General features: G+C 41.1%; 1 protein-coding gene across 1 annotated transcript in view; it reads right to left on the reverse strand.

Moving 5' to 3' along the window:
• Window positions 1–5,285: 5,285 nt before the first annotated feature.
• LOC122812841 (proline-rich protein 14-like) overlaps window positions 5,286–25,179 on the reverse strand; it is a 59,493-nt gene continuing 39,599 nt past the window's right edge. The window contains exon 2 of the mRNA XM_044084887.1: window positions 5,286–5,628. Coding sequence (XP_043940822.1) covers window positions 5,343–5,628 — 286 coding nt within the window. The 3' untranslated portion in view covers window positions 5,286–5,342. The remainder of the gene's footprint in view (window positions 5,629–25,179) is intronic.

Genomic DNA, 25,179 nt, shown 5'->3' on the forward strand with positions numbered 1-25,179 from the left:
ACCCATGGTGGGCAGCCTATACCACCCTAACAGAGTCCACCAGTAACAGGGGAAGGCACTAGTTTAGGTACACAGCCAGGATCAAAGGTTAAATGTTTTAAAAGTAACCACTGGGGCCATGTAGCATATAGATGTTAATGGAGGCAAGGTGGGGAACTAAAGGTAGGGGAGTCAGCAAGTGGGAATAACAGAATGCCAGTGGTAAGTTGCCTAGAGACAATGGAGTACCAGACTACCAGCAGAGCTTGTATCCTGTTTTGATGGATGGAAAACAAGCCACTGCCAAGAGAGAGACAGCCTCTGATATAACCATTGTGAAGCCTGCAGTGGGTAAAGAGGAGCAGTACTTACTTGGGCAACCCACTCCAGTCAGAGCTTTAGGAGTGATTGCATTCCAGTTGTCTTTGGCCAGGGTTCACCTTGACTGGGAGGATGGAAAAGGAAGCAAGCAACTAGGTGTGTTTGAGGATATCCTTGCAGATGTCTTGATAGGGAAAGATTTTGATAATGCAGTACCTTGTGTGCATGCAGTGACACACAGTCAGGCTTGTACACAGACATGTGAGTCTAGTAGCCTGGTGGAGACCCAGATAGACCACACCCCTGAATCCAGGACTGATGATGTGGCTAATTCAGGGAGGGAGATACCCTGTAATAGTGAGCCCAAAGATGAGCCACAGCTGCTGGTAGGTGAAGAAGTTCCCTTGGACAGGGTAACTGTTAAGGGCAGAGGTGAGTAGTAGTACCCAGGCTGACAGTGAGACACCACTGTCAGAAGATACCATACTTCCTGTGGAAGGGGAACTGGGAAGAGTCACAAAAGTAGAGCTGAGACAGGCTCAGCTCTCAGACCCCACACTAAGAGGCTTGAGGGGGTAGCTAGGAAGGCACCAGATTCTTAAGGGAAAGGGGAGTCTGTGTACTGGAATAAAGGGTTACTGTACAAAGAGTGGACACCTGAAGATGGGCTAGAGGGTTAGGTAATACAGCAGTTGTTAGTGCCTAGACCTTACCATCTGGCACTTCTAGCCATAGCCCATGACATTCCTTTTGCAGGTCATATGGGCATAATGCATACCAAGAGAAGCATTATGCAGAACTTTTATTGGCCTGGGATTGCCAGTGATGTAACAGGGTACTGCAGGACCTGTGAGCAGTGCCAAAAAGTAGGCAAGGCGGGAGACAAGGTCAAAGCTTCTTTGATGCCTTTGTCTGTGATTTAGAAGCCATTTCAGAGGATAGCTATGGATATTGTGGGGCCTCTGAGTACCCCAACCTCCACAGGGAAGAAGTATATTCTGGTGGTAGTAGATTATGCTACTATATATCCTGAGGCAGTAGCTGTGTCCTCCGTCAAGGCAAAGAAGGTAGCAAATACTTTGCTAGATATTTTCAGCAGGGTAGATTTCCCAGAAGAAACACTGACAGAAGTGCCAATTTCATGTCAGACCTGCTGGCTTGTCTGTGGGAGTGTTGTGGGGTGAAGCACCTAAAGACCGCCCCTACCACCCCCAGACAAATGGTCTTGTGGAGAGGTTAAACTCTGTGCTAAAGACCATGCTACAGGCATTTTCAGACCAGTTTAAGAGAGTGTGGGACAAATAGTTGTATCATCTATTGTTTGCATACAGGGAGCTGCCCCAGGAATCCACAGGTTTTTCACCCTTTGTGTTGCTGTATGGTCTTAGGGTAAGGGGACCTTTAGATTTGATTTGTGATGAGAGGGAGGGTGAATGTGAATCCCACAAGGTGTCTCTTGTGGCATATGTCCTTAACCTCAGGACAAGGCTCAGGGAAGTCATGGGCTTGGCCCAGGAGAACTTGGCAGGAGTCCAACAAAGGAAAAAAGGCTTGTGTGACAGTAATGCTTGAGCCAGCAGGTGCTGGTTCTCCTTCCTGTCAGACACAATAAGCTGCAGACAGCTTGGGAGGGGCCCTTCAAAGTGGTAAGGAAGGTCAGTGATATTAACTATATGGTAGAACTGCTAGGCAGGAGGCAGGGGCACAAATTGTACCATGGTAACATGACGAAACCTAACTATGACAGGGAGGCCCTGGTGCTAAGTATTTGCAGTTGGAGGCAGGAGGAGTCTGAGGGGGATCTATTGCTACAGTGAGCCAGCCAGCAAAATGCCAAGTTACTATGGTGGAGCCTAGGGTTTCAGGCATATGATATGACAGTGCAGCACTGTAGTGGGGTCAGCAATGACAAGGAAGATGGAATCTGAAGACGGGGTATGAGGTAATATCATCCCAGACAGGCTCATTCCTTTCAAGCAGTGTTTCTTAAGAGATGTGATGATTTGGGCTAGTGCCAACATAGCCAGCTGCAGTTCTGTAAAGAATGATATGTCATTTGAATATCAAATTGATTTATACAAGACACTTGTGTTACAAATGTATTAGAACTGTATGGTATTTGAATATCAAACTGATTTGCACAAATGCTTATGTTACAAATGCATTAGAACTGGATGACATTTGAATATCAATCTGATTTGTACAGATGCTTATGTTACAAATGTATTAGAACTGTACGGCATTTGAAAATCAAAATGTGTTTGGAAAGTTGTTAGCGTTAAAGAATGTATCAACAGTGGGTCCTGCTGGACAGAGAAGGAATATACATTTGAGTCTGTATGTATATATGTTAGTAACGGAAACTGGAAGAGAAGGGGTTAAACAGCTAGCTTACTTCTCATTTTAAGAAAAATACTGTTTATTGGAACATCTTTTGGACCATTGAAGTGCTTATCTCACAGCTCTGAATAGGACTGGAGATGGCATGTCTTGGAGGAGCCTTTGTTCATTAGCTCAGTAAAAAGAGTGGAAGCCCCAGGCACTGCCATAAACATTACTAAAACTTTATATAGGCATCTTATCACATCTATGCTAATATCTTGTCTCAAGCTTCAAAGGGGAATAGTGTGAGAACTTAGAGTAAGGTGAAAAGATGAGGTCATCCTGCCAGCCATCTTAGGAGTTTAAGATATTACAAAGAGAATTCTCTCAGTATTGCGTATTCTCTATTGGGCCTGAGAACACAAAGGTCCATTCACCATATAATTTGCCTTGCTCTATTAAGTACGTAGGGAATAGTAATTCTCCTAGATTCAGTCAGTTAAATGTAGTGAAGGTTAGTTTACCTATTTTTCTTTATTTGTCTGAGTCTGTCCATCAGTGTTATTTTCAATATTTCCTGTGATTAGAATTCCATGGTTTACTGTAAATATATATTCAGTATTTTCATGTTATTTTATTATTTATTATTAAATATATTTAAAACTTTTATTGTGGCTGGTATTTTTAGAAAGTATTTAACCTTTGAGAGTGCTTATATTTATTTGGTGACACTGTGTGGGCCACTCCTGAAGGCCTAGCTCTCTTGGTCAACTGCTACCATCTGTATGAGTATTAACAGTATAATTGGACACCCTTTGTTATGGGCTTTAGAGTAGCTGATTATGGAGTGTCTGGTGGCAGTGATAACTACCTTATACTCTGGGCAGAAGGAGGCGCAGCAGGTAAATCTGCCCCAGGTGTGTGTGCATGTGTGTGTGTGTGTGTGTGTGTGTGTGTGTGTGTGTGTGTGTGTGTGTGTGTGTGTGTGTGTGTATGAAATCAAATCTCACAGTGTGTGTGTGTGTGTGTGTGTGTGTGTGTGCCAGCTACTTAGAGCAGGGACACGAAGCACTGGTTTCACAGAGAGGGTGCTGGAGGACTTGGCTTGGGCACTCAGCTAAAGACCTAACCCTACAGCTGAACCAGTGGGAAGTCTTACTTGGGACTTGTAGGGAGTCAGTTAGAGAAATTCAGACTCCAGGCTGAGTGTGTGTCCTATGTGCTCTTAAGAGAAATTGCACTTTGTGCAGAGATCTGCATCTATAATACTGTGTGTGTGTCCATTTGTATTCCAAATGAACGTCCCTCTCCAGTGTCAGTGGTGAGGACTGAGGGTCCTTGATTACTGGCCCAGAGAGCAGTCGTCACAGGTAATATCCATGTTCAGTGGAGGCCTGGGGAGAAAAGCTTCATTTGCTTATATTGCATCATACTAAATTCCAGTTAAACACAGAGTAGTTACATTTCTATTTACATTTATACACAAACAGTAGTTACATTTGTAACTATATATAGACTTTAAGGACTCACTTTCAGAAAAAATGTACATGCAGCCAAGTTACCACATAACTTAAGTCATACATTTAGAACATGTGTCTGTTTACCATAGAAAAATTCATCTAGCATTCAATAATGTCTGTGAGGCTAGGATACACTATAGGTTCATCTGTACTTCCAACCAAACTGTTAATTTTATATATAGCTAACATATTCAGTACTTACGATAAACATCTGTTCATGTTGTGCTATGTTTTTACTTGTGTTCATTAATATGACACACACACACACACACACACACACACACTCACACACTAATTATTCACTATATAGTAGAGGAACAAAATGTCTTTTCCATATTCTGCAATTCTTATGCATGGGTGTTTCTGGGTTCTCCATTTTCCTCAAACATCCATCTTGTGTGCTGCAAGTAAAATGTTGCTCCTCCAAACTACCCATATATGTCTGTGCTGTGTGACAGTATACATCCTATAGGCATCCTGCGAGGGATTGGCATTCCATTCAGAATCAGTTTTATTGCCTGTGTCCAGTGAGATCCAGGATGTGCTCCAGTTCCCCCATGACCCTGAAATGGATTAGACACTTACAGAATGAATAATATGCATATATCTTTTTTCCATAATATTATCTGTCAATTCCTTTTGTGCTCATTGGCTCTGACAGTAACTGTCTCACTGTATGACAGTATGCAGAAGTCCTAGCTATAGGTATGTTTGGCTAAATACTTTTTCTTGCATCACTGAAGATCACCTTCTCTTATTAGTGTCATCACAGATTGGGGAGATGTTTAGTGACTAATTTTGCTATATGCATTCTGTACCTATGTCATACACACTTGGTTCTTACTGCCAGTATTAAACTGTATGTATTTATAGTCAAGAAAAAGTTATTGTATTTGTTTTTCTTCAGGCTTGGTATTATTACTTGGCTTTTCCTCATGACTCAACTGAAATGGATCTTAACAGTTAGATATTTCCAGTCAACTAATAAAAATAAATAATGAAAAACAAATAGATAATTATTTACCTTAACTGAGATTGCTAAATTTCTAATTTATTTTTGAAAATAGTTTAAAACTGTTATTTGAGATTTGAATAGTCCTTTGTACTTGAAAAAGCACTGTTTATTGGGTATGAAATGTACAATGTATAGTCATGATAAGCTTTGATGGAGTACTTTGGAAGTATCTAATTTGTTTCTGCTCATGGGATCGTGTTACAGTTCTCAGTGGAAGTCCCTTCCTCTGCTTCACTACCCACTGCATCAAGTTCAGCAAGTCTCTGGCATAAAAGGGCTTCCCAGTCTGGACCCTTTTCTTTGCATTGGCCTCTATTTTTACGATTAAGGCGTCTCAGAATGTGGAACTTTTGGGGTTTTTGTTGCAAGGTCCCATCAAAGAATTCCATGAAGCATTTGACTTTCCTCTGGCTCGTGAAGATAAGTTTCCCATTTTTCTCAAAGGGCTCTTCAAAAATCTTTTCAAAAGCTCTACAGTAATACAGGGAAAATAAGAAACTCTGTAACTTGTATAGGAAAATTTTCAAAAATAGTTTAATTAGATTAGCTAAAAAATTAAAAAAAAAACAGGGCATACATGTTACAACTTGAACTGATAACTTTATTTGCAGCTTTATACAGAATAAACAGAAAAGCAAATAATATAAAAGTTTATTATTCTGAGATAATCTTGTACAATGTGTAAAACCAATAATTTTACTAGTCTGTTTCATATCTTGGTGAAATGTATTTCAAATACAGAAGCTGCCATTCTCATGGAATAAAGGAGAGTATTCAGAAAAAAAAATCATATAATGCAGGGAGTGATTCTGAGACACATGTTTCAGAATCTTAGTTGTGGAGAAACTAATCCATAATAATGCTTCACATGCAAATGAGTATAACAATGCTGATGAGAGCCATCATATATGCAAATGATGAAAACATGATGTCATAATTAGAAATGTATAAAATTAGAGCAATTATGTGCGTCAATCATCTTTCCTGAACGCCATCATGTTTCGGTGTACATCCATATTAATCACATTGAGATGCAGCCATTGTTCACTATGTTGCATGCTGCCTCCCTGCATGTTGCAAAAGAGCATGTCAATGGCTGACATACCATCCCATCCTTAAACTCCACCGTGTGGAGAGAGACTTTATATGGGGGCTAGTAGACATGTGCTGACCTCACATGGAATCAAGGGGGATATATATGGGCTGCCTATTCCAGTAGACACTAGGATTTTTGCAGTATTAACCATCCTTGCTACAGGGACCTCTCAGTGTTAGACAGTTGACACATTAGGAGTTTCAAAGGTCTTATAAATTCTACACCAGTTCTTTGATGTGATGATGTAGCATGTAGGGAACGTATTTGGTTTCAGTGGGCAGCAGAGGAGCAAAGCACCACTATAGGGGCATTATACAACATAGCTCATTTTCACAAGGGCTTAGGGGCCATCTGTGCCCGCATTGTTAATATAGTCCCATAGAGTTGCTACCTATCTGTTTTTTTTTTTTTTTAGATTATCTGGAAATGGAACCTGTCCTCCATTTCTCCATTACTGAAGATAAATGCTTCCTTTTTTGAGGTTGCTAAATCACTTTATAAGTGCTTCCACATTTCCCTGCATTGGCAGTGTTTGCTTATGTTGTCAGTACATGTAGTACACTGACAAGGAGTACTGACAATTAAAGAACATTGCTGTCCTGCTTACTACTTCCTGTCACTAACTGGCTTGAGAGGCTCATGTCACAAATAAAGTCAAGACTCAGCAAATAGCAAAAAACAATGCCAAGAAACCCACAGAGTTTAGTGCATAAACTAGGAGTGTGTCTGTTTTTACTCACAGCTCTCACCATCTTTGCTCAAAAGCCAGTGACAAAGCAGTGAATTCAAGGATAATTTTTAAAATATTACTCCAATTCACTTAGAAAGTGAATAGAGCAACATGTTTTGCATCAACATGAGTCTTCTGAAGAACACATGTCCAACCCAAATTTCTGGCATTTTTGACTGACTGCATTCTGCAATGATTTACCAGAAATCAGAAATTTTGTTTGGGACAGGGCAAAAGTGTGATCCATAATCAAGGCCAGTTGAGCAATATGTGCTCTAGCAGCTGTTCATGCAACTATTTATTCAAAAAGTAACAGAAGATTCTCACTTCATACCTCTCAACCTTCCATCTCCGAAATGTGGAACACCATTTCTCACAATGTGGAACAAATAGGCAAAATGTGGAGCACTTACTAAATACATGATAACAACTTCAAGTAGAAAGTTCACAGCATGATTAATAACTGTTACTTTGTATACCAAAATGTTCTTTTGATGAATTAATATAATTTAGTATAATTTATCTTAGAAATTTTGTTTTAAAACGATTCTTAATGAATATGTGTCATACTCTTTCATTGTGGAACATAGCATTTTTAGGACTCAAGATGAGGAATGCTACTCACAATGAGTTACATCTCTAAATTACTGCAACCTTTACTTTTCTCACTTTCTTTACAATCAAAATCAGATGTAAAGTAATACACTCTAACGTGTTGATCTTAAGACAATACACTGTCCCTAGACTAGCTATAATGACCTGTTCACAACACCGAGGTCTGATTTTGAGGGAATTTAAAGTTGGTGTTGGGGTGAGGAGTCATTCTGTGCAGCTGTATGACAGCAGTAACCTGAAATATATAACTGTTACCATTGTTTTCTTTCTTCATCCCATTCTGATGCTAGAATGGTACACAGAAAGAGACTATCTTTTTTTCGAAGGAGGGGTAGGGAAGTAGTTACTCATCCCAGATATGATTTATGTGCCCTTATAAGCATCTGTCTTCTAACTTTGAGTTACTACTCAATTTTCTGGTAACTATTTATTTTTGTCAGCTTTGAGCATTAAGCTTTGGACACAATATATTTCTTCCCTGAAAGAAAAACAAATAAGGCAATACCTTTCCTTAGTCATGATTTTTGCTCAGGCCATCAGTAGATCAAAAAATGTGAATAAAATTCAACTTGTAGTATCTTCTGGTAGGCTAGTGGGTCCCAAACTCCTAGCTTAATTATTTTTTTTTTCCTTCATAGTTATTACAGTTCAGTCTTGGTCAGTTAGCATGTGATACAGGAAAAGAATGAAAGAAAAATCTGAACAGTAAGACAGACTGTAAGAAAACATGATAAAGGTACTCTGGATGGTGTGTGGAGGGCAGTGGGCAAAGGGGTACTTGTGTTATGGGAACGTAACACATTGGGGGTGCCAGGTAACTTTTTGCCCATGCTTCCACATCTCTTAAGGCTACTCCTGCAATTACTCTGTATGGTATATAAAACTGGTGCTTCTGGACATGACTTGCTAAAATGAATGCAGCTATCATGCAGCAAGAGGTGTTTATGTTATGTAGGGATTGTGGCTTATATGTCAGGAAGCAGAAAGATGCAAAGGTGGCAATCCTAAGGCTCCACCTACTCCACATAGGATCTGATATTTCAACCGAAATGGCTTCCTTTCCATCGGTATACAATGCACAAGATATTATTTACAATATGGCTGATATTCATTATTATGATCACAGCTGCAGTAGTCTTAGCTATATGGGTTACAGCTGCAGTAGTCTTAGCTGTATGGGTTATATCTTGTTAAGGATATAACAGCCAGTCATCTTCCACAGCTTAAGATCACCTTCTTACACAGGACAGCACAACCTGTTAGTCATCTCAAGGTTACCTGACCAAAAGAGCCCTTCAGAGCAGTGGGCTTTTGAGGATCAATGGTAGGTTAATACTTTCTGTTGATGGGCAAATTAGTTTCCTTTGGGGAAAAAATCCCAGCTGCTGGTAAACATCTGATTTTATTAACTGTCATGTGACTTTTAATAACTTTTAAACAGGAGCATTGTTTTTTTTACCTTTGTAGAAAGGATCAAACTAATTTAAAATTACTTTTTTTCTGATGTAACTGTAGTGCTATTTTACTTTTGAGGGTTGGGTAAGTGGTTAATGCACTTTCTAATGTATTTTTTTTTTGAAAAAAGTTACTTTTTTACTACTTACCCATTTCACTGACTAGTGTTGCCAGGTTTCCAGGGGAATCAGGCATCTTTTTCAGCTGAATCATAAAACAACCTACTTCCTTCTGCCAGCCACAAAAATAAGAAAATTAATAAAATGTCTTTGCCACCACAGCAGGCTGTAAAGGTGCATTAGCCGCAGATGGGTGAATCTGCTATTACCATTACAGTTTCCTCAGACCATTTTTCTTTTTCCTTGGCTCCATCTGGTATAGTCCTTACAGCCACCATAGACAATTAGACACATCCTCTGTGGCTGTTGTATTCGCTTTTTGGGTAAAAGAGAGACACGTTTGAAGATTCTGAGAGAAGGGGCAGGGAATCCCTCCCTCTGCTTACCTGGACTGCTATGCCTGTCCCTAGGGAGGTTTTTCCTGGCAAAATATGGTCTTCTACTTCATAAATTCCTGTCAAAAAGACACAAAAAGTTAGACATATATCTTCTCCTGTCTCAGTCACTTTGGGAATGAGTGATTTATTGAGCTTAGCTCAAGGTTTAGTTCAGTCTTTTGACCATTCCCATTTTGGTTATTTCTGATAAAAGAAAAAGGAATTCTTGAGGTTCAAATTTTTAAAACACAAAATGATTGTGAAAGGACAGATTACTTTCTGTCTCCACAAATTTTAGATTCACAGGTTCATAGGTAGGTACTAGGCTATCGGTCCAAGGGCCTAAGTAAGCCTAGCCAACAAGGTTCCCTGGCTTAGGCAACCCAAGAAAGTTAATTTCCTGTGCCCCTGTCGAGCAGAGCCATAGAAGTGATCCCTGGGGTGTATTTCCTATTTCCCATCCACTCATCAAGATTTTTCTTGAAGAGTGCTAATGAGGAATTTTGCTTGACATAGATGGGTAGCTTGTTCCAGAGTATAGGAAGTCTCTGGGACAGGAATCTATCCCTCCAGCATGTCCTGTTTATTGTGATGACAAGGTTTAGGTCCTTAGAGTGTGTAGCTCGGAGGGATTTGTATTTCTTTAGGTGTAGCATGTCCAACAGCTCTGGGTTTAACATAGCTTTATATGTCAGGCAGAGATCTCCTCGGAGTAGGCGATATGCTACAGAGTAAAGCTGGAGTTTTTTGAGATGGTCAGTGTAGGGCACCTATTTGAGGACAGTAATCCTTTTTGTGAGGTACTTCTGTGGCCTTTCCAGCTGCTGCAGATGTTTTGTGAAGTACATTCCAAAAGGGGCGTCGTACTCTATAATGGGTCTAATGAGTGCTGGGAAAAGGGGAACAATGACCTCTTTTTTCCAGGATGAGAACCCTTTTTTGATGAAGTGTGCCACATTGAAGGATTTCCTGACTACTGTGGTGATGTGATTATCAAAGGAGAGACTACTGTCCACCTGGGTCCCAAGGTCTCATATCACACATTCGGCATGAAGTAGACTCCCGTTTATGTGGTAGTTCATGGGTACATAGTTTTTACCAAAGGGGATGACAATGCACTTTTTGACATTGAGCTTGAGGCCATGCCTCTGACACCAGGCATCTGTCTCAGTAAGTCCCTTCTGTAGGATGTCCACATCATTTGGGGACTCGACTGTGGCTCTTAGTTTGCAGTCATCTGCAAACTTCATTATGTGTTAGCCTGTACTTCAAAGAAGTAGGTACCAAACAGGAGACGTCCCAGGACTGAACCCTGTGGTACTCCACTTGTCACTGGTTTGAAGTCAGATTTGGAGTCTGCAACTTTTACAGTGTGGGTTCTGTCAGTAAGCCAGTTGACAACCAATCTTGTGACATAGGGATTTATACCTAGTTTAGTGAGTTTAGCTATAATTCCAGAATGGGGGATGGTGTTGAAAACCTTGGCGAGGTCAAAATAGGCTGTGTGAACCACCTTACCCTTGTCTACGGCTTTGGTGACTGCCTCAAAGAAGTCGATCAGGTTCAGAAGGCATGATCTGCCTTTCACAAACCCAAACTGGGTGGGGTCCAGAGTTTGGAGGTTACCAATGTCTTTGTTTATGAGTTCCATGATGATACGTTCTATGGCCTTGCAGACCAGGCTCATCAGGCTAATAAGGCGATAGTTCCCAGGATCAGTGGTGGCTCCCCCTTTGTGGAGTGGGATAACTGTTGCTGTGTGCCATTCAGTGGGCACAAAGCCTGACATAAGACTATGATTGAACATGGTGCTTAGGTGGGGAGCCAGTTCATTCTGAAGTTCATGTAAAACGCAGCCTGGGATGTTGTCCGGTCCCATGGATGCTGTGTTTTTGGTTTTAGAGAGTGCAGCTTTTACCTGCATAGATGTAATTACAGGGACTCTGAATTCTTCCTGTATACATATGGGCCCTTTAGGGGGTGAGAGGGTTTAAAGTTAGTACTGAACCTATCTGCCAGGATGTTGTCAATATCAGATGGTTCTGTAATTTTCGTGCCGTTGTGCTGTAACTCAGAGCAGATCTGGGTGTTGCCATTCAGATTCTTGGCATAGCTATAGAATGCTTTGTGGTTGCCCTTAGAATCAGTGGCGATTTTGTTTTTGTAGCTAGCTTTGGAGGATCTTATAAGGGATCTCAGCTTCTTACTGAGGCTGACCAGGGAGCTCCTCCACTCATGGGATTTTAGTCTCTTTTGCAACAGTTTCTTCTTTCTGTTGTAGAGTTTGTTTATGGCAGGGGACCACCAGATTAGCTTCCTTTTTTTGGAGGATAGTGTCTTGGTTCTGTTTGGGATAGCATGATCCATGCATTCATGTAAGTGCTTATAGAGTGCATTTGTGTAGGATTCAGCAGTCATAACTGTATTGTCCATCTGCATGGGTGTCTTGAAGTTCACAACTTCTGTCTTAAGAAGCATGAAGTTGGCTTTGGAGAATTTTTTTACTGTGGTTTCCTTAATGGTGGGTGGGAGAGTATGGTTTCTGCCAGTCCTTTTAAAGGATTCTCTTTCTTTGAAACTATTTCCAGAATGAATCAGTTGTTTCAGTGGGAACATGATGATATTCCACTTTCTCTGAAGAAATAATTTATTTTAGCTGGGTTTTCTAGAACCTGCTCCAGTGCCTTCTGTTCTTTCAGCACTGGAGGATATTTTTGTCACAGCATGTAACTTGCCTGACAGCCAGCCTGTTGTCCCCAAGAAAACAGATAGGATAGTATAATGTACCTCAGTCTTAGAAGAGTTTATACCCTCATCTCAAATCAGACCTATTGTTTGAAATGTGCTTATGATTCTGCTTATGGCATTTCCAGGGCTGATGTCACTGGAACTGTTATGAGGAGGTTTGCTCGGCTGCATTTCAGATATTTTCAGAAGATGTCAAAGATGACATTTTGAATTCTCTCTTTGATAACGAGATAGTTTTTGGAACATCTCCTGCAGAGGACCTTAGAAAGTGTGATAAGACAGGTAAGCTGATTCAAGGAATCTCTCAGATTTTTCAGCCTTCTTCAAGTTTTCCAAGGGGTTTAATGCTACCCTTTCATTTAAAAAAAAAAGCAAATTCAACAAATACAGCAAGCTGCTGGTAAGCAGAAATTTAAAAAAGCATTGGCAGGGAGGACTCAAAAAGAAAGGAGGAATCCCCCAGAATAAAAGACAGTCTAAGAAGTCTGAATGACTATCTCTAAGACTCCTCTCCCACCCTGGCAAACCCTTAATCCTTCCAGAAAGTCTGAATCTCCATTTCTGCCTCTGCCAGAAGATAGGTTCTAAACGTAAATTCATTTAGGTTACAAATGGCAGTGGGTGTCTCCCCTCCTTTATGAGGGGCTCCCCCTCATCTGCCAGACCAAACTACTCTTTCCTCCTGTCCTTCAGCATCTGCTGTGCTTTCTTTTCAGTTAGAATGGTTTTATTCAAAAATATTTCTGCTGCCAAAGAAATAAGATTCATGGAGACCATTACTGGAGCTTTCATTTCTAAACTTTTTTTGTGACAGTACCCAAGTTCAAAATGTTATCCCTTCTCAGCTTGTTACCTCTCATTACCCATTTGAGTTTTCTGGTAAAATTAGATTTAAATGATGCATATCATTCAATTCTTATAGACATTTCCAGATGTTTCTTCAGGTTTTCTGTGTCTGAATCACACTGTCAGTTCTCTGCATTACCTTTTGGCCTTTCTGCTTTTCCAAGGGTATTCACAAAGTATCTATCTCTTGTGATAACCTACTGCAGCCTGCAAGGTATTCACATTTTTCTTAGTTAGATAAAAGAAGTGTCAGGAAACTAAGTCTTATTTGAATCCTCACAGGACTGTTTTCTTTGTGTGTCTCCTTGATACCTCAGTTCAAATAGCTTTTCTTCCACAGGAAAAAGTAAATCTTTATCTAGATATGTTCTTGAGTTTTTCACTCAGACTACAGTCTCAGCAAGGGAATATTACAACATTTTGGGTCTCATGACTTCTATGAGTTACAATTTGTCCAGCAAGACCCCACATGAGAAAAATCCACTGGTACCTGAAATCTTTGGGGTCTCAACATCAACATATCTTGGCATTTCAGATTAAAATTTTGGGGTTTCTGTGAAGAGAGATCTTTTTGGTGGAGAGGTCAAATCTATCAAATTCCAGGTTTCCATTTTCCCTTCCAGCTCTAGCATAGTCTGTCACAACAGACACCTCACAGTTTGCTTGTGGAGTAATGTCTGTGAGGATAAACTTGTGGGATCTTTGAAACAGAAAAGAAAGACCACAACACATGAAAGTAAAACAAATGTTGGCACTTTTAAATGCTGGCAACTCTCTCAATCATCTTTGGTCCCCAAGAACATTACTAATGTTTACAGGCACCACAACAGAAATGTGGTACATTAACAAACCAGGCGGATCCAAATCTTACCTGTGCAGATTAGTTGTGGTAGCCTGCGATGTAACATTTCAGCACAATCTCACTATGAGGGCATCTTACATCAGAGCAAAATTATGCAGCAGACAAGCTGAGCAGTACCTGGAAATTGAATCAGAAGGTCTTCCAGGAATTCATCTAGCTTACAATAATTAGTTGACAAAGTTCTGCTCCAAGATTATATCCGAGAAAGCCTGATAGACAAATGCTTTTCTTTTCCGTGAACAGGAATGTTCTTGTATGCTTTTCTACCCTTTCTACTAATATTCAGGTTTATTCTGAATATGTAGGACTCTGCAAAGATCACCATGATGACTACCTTCTGGCCCAAGCAACAGTGGATGCCACTTTTTCTGGAAATGGCCATGGGCAATTACCACAAGATTCCTCATAGACTGAACTTACTCACACAGGACAAGGGTTGTTTGATACATTCCAACCCCAAACAACTGCAACTAACTGCCTAGATGATAATATATTAATACCTTTTATGCACCTATTTTCTGAGGGCATGCAGCAGGTATTAAAGGAGGCAAGGAAACCTGCTACTAGAAAACCAAAGATTAAGCAATGAAAAAAAAAATTCTGGCTCGTGCCAAGACAGGAACCAGCACACTTTTGGGGTTAATGTTCTTGTGGCCGGCATTTTTTGTGTGAGCTACAATCATATAACTTGTCTTAACTCCTCCATGTCTGCCCATGGATCATCCTCTTTCAATGCAGTATCATGTCAAAATGTTTTTGAAAGTGGTGTTACGTACACCTAGAAATCAGGTGGCTCCTCCTTGGTATCTTAATTTTGTCTTGGAAAAATTAACTCTTGCTCCATTTAACTACCTCATCAGGCCATCTTGAGGTTCACCACATGGAAGACAGTGTAACTGGTTGCTCTGACCTCTGCAACAAGAATATCCGAGTTGCAAACTTTATGGTAGGTCAGCCTTATCTCATTTTCCAGAAAAGTAGTGCTTCCTTGAGAACTAGGCATTGTTTTACAATAATACCCCCTCACCTGATGCGCAGTAGTAAGGCCCATCTGAACCCACCCAACAGTCTGCACATGGCCATTTCTTTTTCACTATACTTGAATAAATATAGGATGGTTCAGTAGTCCGCATGAATATTCATCCGGTATTTCCTTGATAAGACTTGATGGTACCAGGGATGAACTTATAAAATTACAACCTGTAGTACTAAGGCTTTAAAAATCAAAGGATAAGTTACTTTCTTAACCCACCCATTTATGCCAAACCATTTTCACGTTTATTCAAGTATAGTGAAAAATAATTTTCTATTAATATACATGGGGGGCAGGGGGGCTTGCCCCCCTACAAAAAGCACAAGGAAAAAAAATAAACCTTTAAAATCAAAGGAGAAGTTACTCTCTTACTTAATAAACTGTTTAGCATTTACAAACTTTGTGTAATCTGTTTTGACAAAATATGCAGCTGTCCCATACATACTCTTTGCATACACATGGTTTTCTGATTAGCTGACAGTCTAGCTCACAAATTTTACTTTTTTTTTTCTCCTGCACTTTTTGCAGGGTGGAAATCTCCCCTACACACCTCGTGTACATAAATAGCAAATTATAAATAGAAAATAGAAATATACCAACTCTGAGATCGCACTACTTTGAGGAAGTGTGTAAACTACTTTAGACACTGAGTATTCATGATGTCACAGGTAATTTGCAGGACAAGTCAATCATGCATCATTAGCATGTTACATCACAGCCATTAGGCATGCCAATCAATCTGACCATGCCTATTCATGTGCGAAAGGCCCGGAGGGGGATACTGTTGTAAAATATCTCTGAGAACTAATTCTTCATTTATACCAAAAGGAGAACTAATCCTTCATTTATACCAAAAGTGATGTCTGTGTTAAGCCAAGCTATCCCCTCCCTGTCTTCTTTCCAGAACCTAAAAATGAAGGTGAAAGGATACTCCATACATCTGATGTCCATAGACTACTCGGATACTATCTTGAAAGAGCAAAATATTTTATGAACTGTGATCAGTTTTTCATTTCCTGTGACGGTATGTGTGTCCTAGCAGACTATTTCCAAGTGATTGTATCATTTCATTACAATGTTTAAAAACCACCAAACAAGGAAGTTCCAGGTAGGGTCAAGACTCATTCTATTAGCCTTGACTTCTTCTGTGACTTTTTGGAAAGCAGGTATTCTAGACACAGCAACTTGTTCCTCTGTGTATACTTTTACAATACATTATAAACTACATACCTTCTCCAGATCTAGGGCAGGCTTTGCTAGGACCATTCCTTAGGGGTTCCTGAACCCCTCATCCTTTCCCTCCCAGTCAGTTTAAGCTATGGTCATATAACCATATAGTTAAGGCTGCTGCAGCAGTGATCATAATGATGTGCATAGTACAGTTGCATAAGTAAACTTACCATGATGACAGATGTTCGAATGATCACTGCTACTGTAGTCTCGCCCTCCCTCCAACCCCTTTATTTTTTATCTATAGGGGTGTGTGGGTGTAAATCAACTGTGCACCTACAATGACACACACAATCCCAATATAAAAATGTTGAAACTACAAATACTGACATGTTTTTTGCATGCTCCAGGGATTTCCTCAAAGTGGAGCAAACCATCAAGTATTTTTGTTGGGGTGGCCTGCACTCCTCCTCCTACTCTAATTAAATTTACTAACACTGAAATTGCACAATCCTCAGGGAAATGGAAAATTCTCCTACACAGAAATTGTCAGTCTCACATACCTGTTAACCACCTGTGTGTGTGTGGCGATCAAATGGTACCAACCAAACAGGTGTCAGTGTTAGTGCACAGTCAGTCCAGTGCCCTACACCCATATATAGATAAAGATATAGATATAGACAGAGAGATATAGCTATATTTATGTATACACATATTTTCCTGGTATTGTCCTTTTCACGTATTGGCCTCCTACACTCTATTGGCTTTGAATGCTCTGAAGAGTTTGGTGCCCAAACCACTTTTCAGTCAGCTATACTCGACCTGACTAATGGTTCAGGTGTATGGAAAATGCCCTTATGCTTTGGAAGCTGGCAGGCTCTTATATCCTTAGTAGGATATAGCCAGTATAGCTAAAGCTACTGCAGCAGTGATCATTCAAGCATCTACTGTTATGTTAAGTTTACTTACACTACTGTATTTTCCCATGATTCCCACATTTGGCATATATCCAACCGGTGGTGGTGCTGCGGTAGCATTGTTGCCTTACAGTAAGACGCTGTCCGGTTCGATTCTCAGCTAGAGCGTCTTCTGCGCAGAGACATGCGTGAATAGGCGTATCTTTGTTGAAGGTTGTGCATCAGGACTGGTAACTCAGCACGTAAAAATCAAATACCAATCATTAGCGGACCGGAGTTCCACTGTGGCGACCCCTAACCGGGAAAAGCTGAAAGACACAACAACCACTATTTCATACATGATTAATTTCCACATGGTCATCTATTTATTTATTTTATTTTACATTTGTTTACTGGGATAATCTGATTGGATACATGTCCATTTTCAGCGGAGGCCCGCGGAGAAAAGCTCCACATAAACAAAAACATACATTGATTACACAAGAAGTTACAAAAAAACAACTAGAATATATGAAAAAACAAAAATGATTATTTACATTATATTCATTGGTTATGTAGTGTTCCCTAATAGGGACTTCACAACTCTCATGGACAGACACAGTTATAAGTTAGATTGGCTACAGAGCTTGGTGGCATCATTACATGTAATGATAATTACTGTTTATGCTATCAGTTTATAGCTAGTCAGGCTTGGTACATGGGCATAGCCAATTCACTGTGAGATGCTGTTTGAGGTTTTTTTTTTAAGAGACTTTTGGGGGATTGTAGAGTTATATAGTTTGGCAATGAATTCCAGGTTTTTCCCACAAAGCTGGCGAACAGGGATTCACCAGCTGTGTTATTTGCTTTGTGAGTTTGGACCAGTAATTTATCAGCTGACTGTAGGGATCTCAGGTTGCTATACGGCTTAATAATATTTTTTAGTGCGGGGGTTTCCTTGGGGTGGTACAGAACATTGTGTGCTATTAAGAGTTGATTGAATTGTATTAAGCTGGACAGTTCTAGCCACTCTAGCTGTTTCAGGTTCTGGCAGTGATGGGTTCTATGGGTGGAGCCAGTGGCGAATCTGGCAGTATGGTTGTAGCTATGGGATAGCTTACTTAGTTTGGTTTTGTTGAGGTTTGAGAGTACAGGTGAGGCATATAAAAGAGTCGACAGTGGTTGTGATCGGGCGATTGTAGTCCTAGCCAGTGGAGTTAAAAATGTCTTGTTTCTATACAGTGATCCAAGCTTTTTATTGAGGGTCTGTATGGTTTTGTTGACCTGTAGGTCAAATTTGAGATTATTGTCTATGATAACCCCTAGAAGTTTACTGTGATGATCCGGGGAGATAGTGGTGCCATTGTTAGATGTGACAGAGAATGACAGTTTGGTAGATCAACTAGTGGGGGTGAAGAGTAGAAGTTTAGTTTTATTGAGATTCAGTAGTAGGCGTTAGTTGGAGAGACAGTTCTCAATGGTGTTAAATGAATTTTGGGTTAATATTTGCAGTTCGAATGGGGAGGTGGCTGAGCAGATCAGAGTGGAATCATCTGCATATTGAATACAGGTAGCTTTAGGGATAGCAGTGTGAAGGTTGTTGATAAAAATGGAAAAGAGTAGCGGGCCAAGTATGGAGACTTGAGGGACACCAAGTGTGAGAGGTAGCTGATTGGAGAGTTTGCCCTGCCATTGTGCTGCCTGTTGTCTACCAGTCAGGTAGGACTGGAGCCACTGAATAGCATGGTTATTGAGGGAGATAGATTTTAAAGAGAGTATGAGAAGTTCATGGTTGACCATGTCAAAGGCTTTTGATAGGTCAAGGAAGAGGGCAGAGGTTAGCCTATTGTCATTTCTGTTTTGGTTAATGGCATTAGTAAAGGAAAGGAGGGCTGAGGTGGTGCTGTGGTATGGCCTGAAGCCATGCTGGGAGCTGGATAGTAATTTATTATGTATAAGGTATTGCATTAGTTGTTTGTGTACATTTCTCCATTATTTTGGCTAGTGGGGAAAGAATGGCAATGCTTCTGTAGTTAGATATGTCTGTAGAGCTACCATCTTTGTGGAATGGGATGACGTGGGATATTTTCCAGAGGGAGGGGATAGCATTTTTGGATAAGGTTCTGTTAATAAGGATAGAGATGGGATATGCAATGGCATCTGCAGCTATCTGTAGGTACTCTGCAGTGAGGAGGTCAGCAGCGAGAGTGGTAGATTTTAGTTTTTTTAGAAGAATTGCTAGGTGAGCATACTACACTGCACCCATATAATCCATGATAGTCCAGTCTGATGAACATTGGTAGCAGACCACTCAAAGTGGTGTTAGCTGTTGTATGTTCCATGTGATGCTGGATATGCCTTGGAACCATGGCTGTTCACTTCCATCCACAGCCCACAGATTTTTGTAAAGCTGGCATATAACACCTCAACAATGTTGACACATAACATCATTAAACAGCATTCTAAAGACCCACATTTCCTGGATGGCTATATCTGGTTGCGTACTATAGTATGCCTCAGAGACATGCAGCAAGATATCTGTGGTCTGTGCAATGCTTCATAACATGGTGTTATGAAAACTGATACAAAATTGGGAGACTGCAGCATTTCCTGACATACCTATAGCAACATGAGAGGAGGAGCTGGGTGAGGGGTCTTCAGAGGAGCTATCTGTAGTGGACTATCATGTGGAGAGAGACAGATCCAATACATTTTGTCACTGGCACATAGGTGATCACAACTACAGGCTGTGACAATCAAATACTGGATAAAACTGATACACGCATTAACGCACCCAGGCTGTGCATTGCAGGACATCAGCTGCCCACATTGTGCAGCAGATATTAACAAGTCCACATAAACATGAGTGGTGGCCTGGGAATAGTCATCATCATTTACACAAGCAACGCAGTGGTGCATCAGTTAATGTTGTTGCCTCACAGCAAGAGGTTCCCTGGTTCGATTCACGGCTGGGGTGCCTTCTGTGCAGAGTTTGCATGTTCTCCCTGCATTCACATGGATTTCCTCCAGGTACTCCAGTTTCCTCCCACATTCTAAAGACATGCGTCTGGAGCGTTTCTCCCCGGGCCTCTGCTGAAAATAGGCTCTGTCCTAGTCGGACTTTCCCGGTCAACAAATGTTAAATAAAATAATAAATAAATAAGTACACAGGTGGAGGGTGGGACAAAGTGACACATTACATGAATGTTAGTATAGGTGGAGGGGTCATGAGTAGTGTTTGCAGTAACCACATATAAATGGTTAGAATGTTGGGAGAGTCCAGGATCACTTCCTACAGAGATGCAGCAGAGCTTCCATTAGTGAAATGCTGCCTGGGTGCAACATGAGAGCTTATAGTGTCATAATTGGTCATAGCTTGTTCAGGGAATGCACAACACATCAAGTGCATATGCAGGAATGCCATTTTAGTCTCTGGAATAATTATGGCGCCCACACATCCCATTCATGGTCATTGGTATGCGCTACTCATAGTAAGGTGAGAGGGAGTGGGATGGTGTTCATAGGTTCATAGGTTAGTATTAAGCTAACTGCCCTTGCAAGCCATTGTAAGCCTAGCCAAATATCCCTTGTGAGACTCAAACCCTGCACCTTGTGTTTGTAAGGCAAACACCTTAACCATCAGGCCACCCTCCCACCATAAACAAACAGTGTTAAACTGTGGAACCCTGTGCAGCTTGCCTAGTAGGATGCCTCCACTGTGGAGATAAATGAATATTGGCCACATCTATGGGAATATCCAAGACCAGGGATAGAAGCCACCATGGACAATGTGAACAGAGCAGTCATCTCCAGAATGGTGTGTGCCATCCATTTAAGCCTGGTGTGTGATACTATAGTGATCACTTGTCACCTATCATGACTATCTTGGCCAGCTTACTGCATTAACATGAATGGACTAGTGAATGACAGCTGAGCCACCACTGTCAAGTGTCAAGTCTGCTCCAGGTCCCTGTATGTCCTGTTACTCTGCAGAATGTTCTGCTTTCCAGGTCTTCCCTTAAGGAAATGTAGTACACTCAGAGTCTGTGACATGGACTGGTTAGAAGCTGTCTGTGCCTAGCTCACTGACATGCGTATCTGATGTTTGATGCCAAGAGTAACACCCAGGTCAGGGAACATTCTGAAATCAAGGCAGTGACATTTATCTACACACCTCTACCTTATGTCACTTGCATGCACCTCAGAGGGAATGTCGATTTATGCCATCTGTGATAATATTGATTGTGTTACAGGGGTTGTGCTAACATGGGTGGGATAGCCTTCATTAAACACAGATGATTCAGAAAGGACTTTTGCAGTCACCTCATTTGTGGTTGATGTGAGTGTGCCTATGTGTGTGTGTGTGTGTGTGTGTGTGTGTGTGTGTGTGTGTGTGTGTGTGTGTGTGTGTGTGTGTGTGTATGTGTGTGTCTGTGTGTGTCTCTGTGTGTATGTGTGTGTGTGTGTGTGTGTGTGTGTGTGTGTGTGTGTGTGTGTGTGTGTTTGTGTGTGTGTGTGTGTGTGTGTGTGTGTGTGCACGCATGTGTTTCCTTCTCTTATAGCTTCATGAGACCTACTGATAACCGACAAATGAAGATCAATTTTTTTGGATCTTTTCCCTGTGGAGCATGTGAATGTATACAGCTAAACACCCTTTCAGCAATGTCAGTCCATATCTGTATCTCCCACCACATTGTGGCACACACACACATACTGCTATATGGCAGTCCTATATTTTGCCACATAGGTTGTCTCTGTTGCAGCCCTGATTCCCATGGATGACATAAGTGCAGATGTGTTTGTTTGAGTAAACCATTCACTGGTGCAAGATCAGTGTTTTACATGAATGGCAAGATCACCTGGGGTATCTTGTACAAACAATCAGGTAGTTACTACCCACATGGCTCCCACATCCAAGTCACTGCAAGCTCTATGGGTTCTTTCCCTTTTCCCACTGTGGGTGGAAAAAAGGAATTCCTCCATGTCTGCGAGAATCCTTGGTATTGATGTGTGCCACCCTAACAGGAAACCTGTCTCGCTTGCATTTTCATTTGCCTTGGTCTTGACATGCAGTCACATCTCAATAATCCTGAAATGTGCCTGTCACATTGTTCTATTATGCCACCAGTTCCTCCTATACATGGTCCTTTAAGGTCTTGATTGTTTTATTTATCAGAAGTAAACAGCTGCTGTGTGTGTGTGTGTGTGTGTGTGTGTGTGTGTGTGTGTGTGTGTGTGTGTGTGTGTGTGTGTGTGTGTGTGTGTGTGTATACATGCGTATACGTCAGTAGGGGCTGCAGTACCACCTCTGTCACCTGTGTGGTGACCTTCTCCAGCTGCTACCATTAATTCAGGCACATGTTAAGGCATGCTCACTGGTGTGTTGCACACATGGATCAGTGTGTTGCACATGTGGATCAGTGTGTGTGTGTGTGCATGTATGCATAACAGTCCATGCTGGCCAACACTTGCCTCCAAACTGTCCCCAGGACCCATGTGATGTTCACAGCCCTGTGCACTGCTTCAGGGTAGCTGTTCTGGCACTGTGCTGTAATGTGGCAGCAAGGGCATGTGAACATAATAACTGTTGCTTACATCTGTGCAGACAGCACAGTCTGTGTGTGGTGTACCAGGAACTTGCCATTTAATGTAGCATGTCATAATGTCTATGTACATTTGTCACAGTGAGTAGAGACCTAGATGGCAAGACATCAAGTGAGTCTACCTGTGTTCCATATGCCTTTTCAGGATGAACCCACCCAAAAAGACTGCAACCCGACTTGTCTGCCCTGTGCCTTGTCAGGGTAATGTCTCTACAGGATTGCAATCTGTCCTGCCATTTTTATGTGCCCTGTCAGGGTGAATCATCCTCCCATAGGACTGCAACCTGTCCTCCTTGTCCCCTGAGCCTTGTCATGACTAGAGCCTGTCCTACTAGTTCACAGTGCCCCATCAGGTTGAGATCCCCTGCAGGTATACAACCTGTCCTACCAGGTACCTATGCCCTCTCAAATTGATACTCCTCAAGCGTATCAGTTTCTTGTCATGTCCTGCACAGTGTTGCCACATACTGCACTTCTCTGTAACAGTGGCTGTTGTTGTCATACCTCCCTGAGTGGTGAGTGCAGTCCTACAGCTCATTACCACTTCTGTGTGCTGATCTAATTCTCTCCATTGTTCACTGTAATGTAGCCTTCTGCAACATGACAATCAAGTTTTTTCATTGTACTAAAATGGATCTAATAGCAAAGCAGCTAAAATAATGAGGTGATTTAACATAATCATCTATGAATTCCTCCTATAAAGTGATCTGTTATCATCCTGTTCTGCACTACATGGCCCACTCCTGGTCATGCAATGGGCTGAGGGGTCATATAAAAATTAAGAACTGGAAAGAAACCTCAGAAACAATGCAAAGCACTGTGCAGTTCTAATAGTAAATGTTATCACATACTCAGTCCCAGAGGACATAGCCAGTCTACTAGTAGACAACTTTAGCTCAAACATTGCCCCCTATATCACATACTTGCATCTATACCCCCTCCAAATCTCCAAAGAACATGACCTCAAGGTACTAGCCAAGGCCTGAAGTCTGACCTCTCTGACCCCCTACAGAGACTATTAAATATCACCCTCCAAAAAGGCTTCATGCTGGATGAATGGAGGACAGTATTATCATCCAATTGCACAAAGATAAAGTGCCAGTGGTTTTGGATAACTATAGATCCATAAGTCTATAGATTCATAAGTCTCACAAGCCTTATTTGTTAGTCTATGGAAAGGATCATGATGGAATTCATAAATATGGACATAGGCAACCTTCAGATTCACAACCCAAGCCAGTTCATATTCATTAAAGGCAGATCCTGCCTACTTAACCTGGTTGAGTTCTCTAAGAAAGTTACTGAAGCAATGGATGAGGGCAGCTCAGTATGCACTGCATTATAAGTACCTTGCAAGGGCATTGAGCACCATGTCATATTTAGGCATCCCCCAGTTAAATGCAAATCCATTTGTTACTCAGTGCATAGCAAACTGGCTTAAAAATATAACCCAATAGATTAGGCTAGCAGACTCTACCAAAAGACCTGTCACTAACAGTATAACATAGGGTTCAGTCCTTTGGCCACTCCAGCTTGGTGTTTACTCCTTGTAGGTCTAAGCAAATGTTAAGAGTTTATGGCTGACAGAGTTTTCAGATGACTATAAATTTGGTGCCATCATAAACTCCCCAGAGGACACCATCATCCTCCAAGATGGTCTTTCCCAAACAAATAGCTGGTGTCAAAACCATGGACTAAAACAAAATACCAAGAAATTTATAATAGTATCCTTCAGCAAGCATGACTTCCCTTATAACCATCACATTGACAAAATATCTCTGGAAGTTGATCCTTTAGTCAGGGATCTTGGAATCTATCTCAACAATAAATTGCCCCGGATCATCAAGCATCCAGTACTGTAAGGAAGTCCTTTTTCATTGTACAGCTTGGCATCCAGGTCCAGTGATATGATCATTCATCTGTACTCAGCTCTCATTGGGCTAATCATTGAATATAATGCCCCTTTCAATATGTACCTGTCCATGAACTTGTCACAGCTGGAATGATCACAATGTTTTCATTCTAAAAAAAATTAAAGGCCTAATCATAAAAAAATACATAGACCATCCCAAAATGTTGTCCCTCTTCTGGGTATCATACAGGCTGCTAAGAGGCAACCTCTGTCATGCATATAGAACCTCAGTATCTTGTCAGACCTATTACATATTTGCAAGTCCAATGGTAATGTAAATACCCAATTAAGGGGTCGCAATTTATTTTGCAACATAAATGTTGGATACATAGGTATATATCACAGAGAATATTGCTCTTATAGAGCTAGTTCCCACTTCTCATAATGCAAAGAACTTCTCCTTCTCTATTCAAATGTAATTTGGATGACTGGATGAGAACAGTAAATACCACTGGTTTAGTACCTATGTCCCTCATGGAAAGGGACAGCAAGTAAATGTCCCTACGTATCCTTGTTCATCCTGCTTTTGGGTTATTTGTACATAAAATGTAAAGGTTAAA

Source organism: Protopterus annectens, chromosome 10.part0 (genome assembly GCF_019279795.1).
Source record: "Protopterus annectens isolate FY-2018-M chromosome 10.part0, PAN1.0, whole genome shotgun sequence".
NCBI classification, from domain to species: domain Eukaryota; kingdom Metazoa; phylum Chordata; order Ceratodontiformes; family Protopteridae; genus Protopterus; species Protopterus annectens.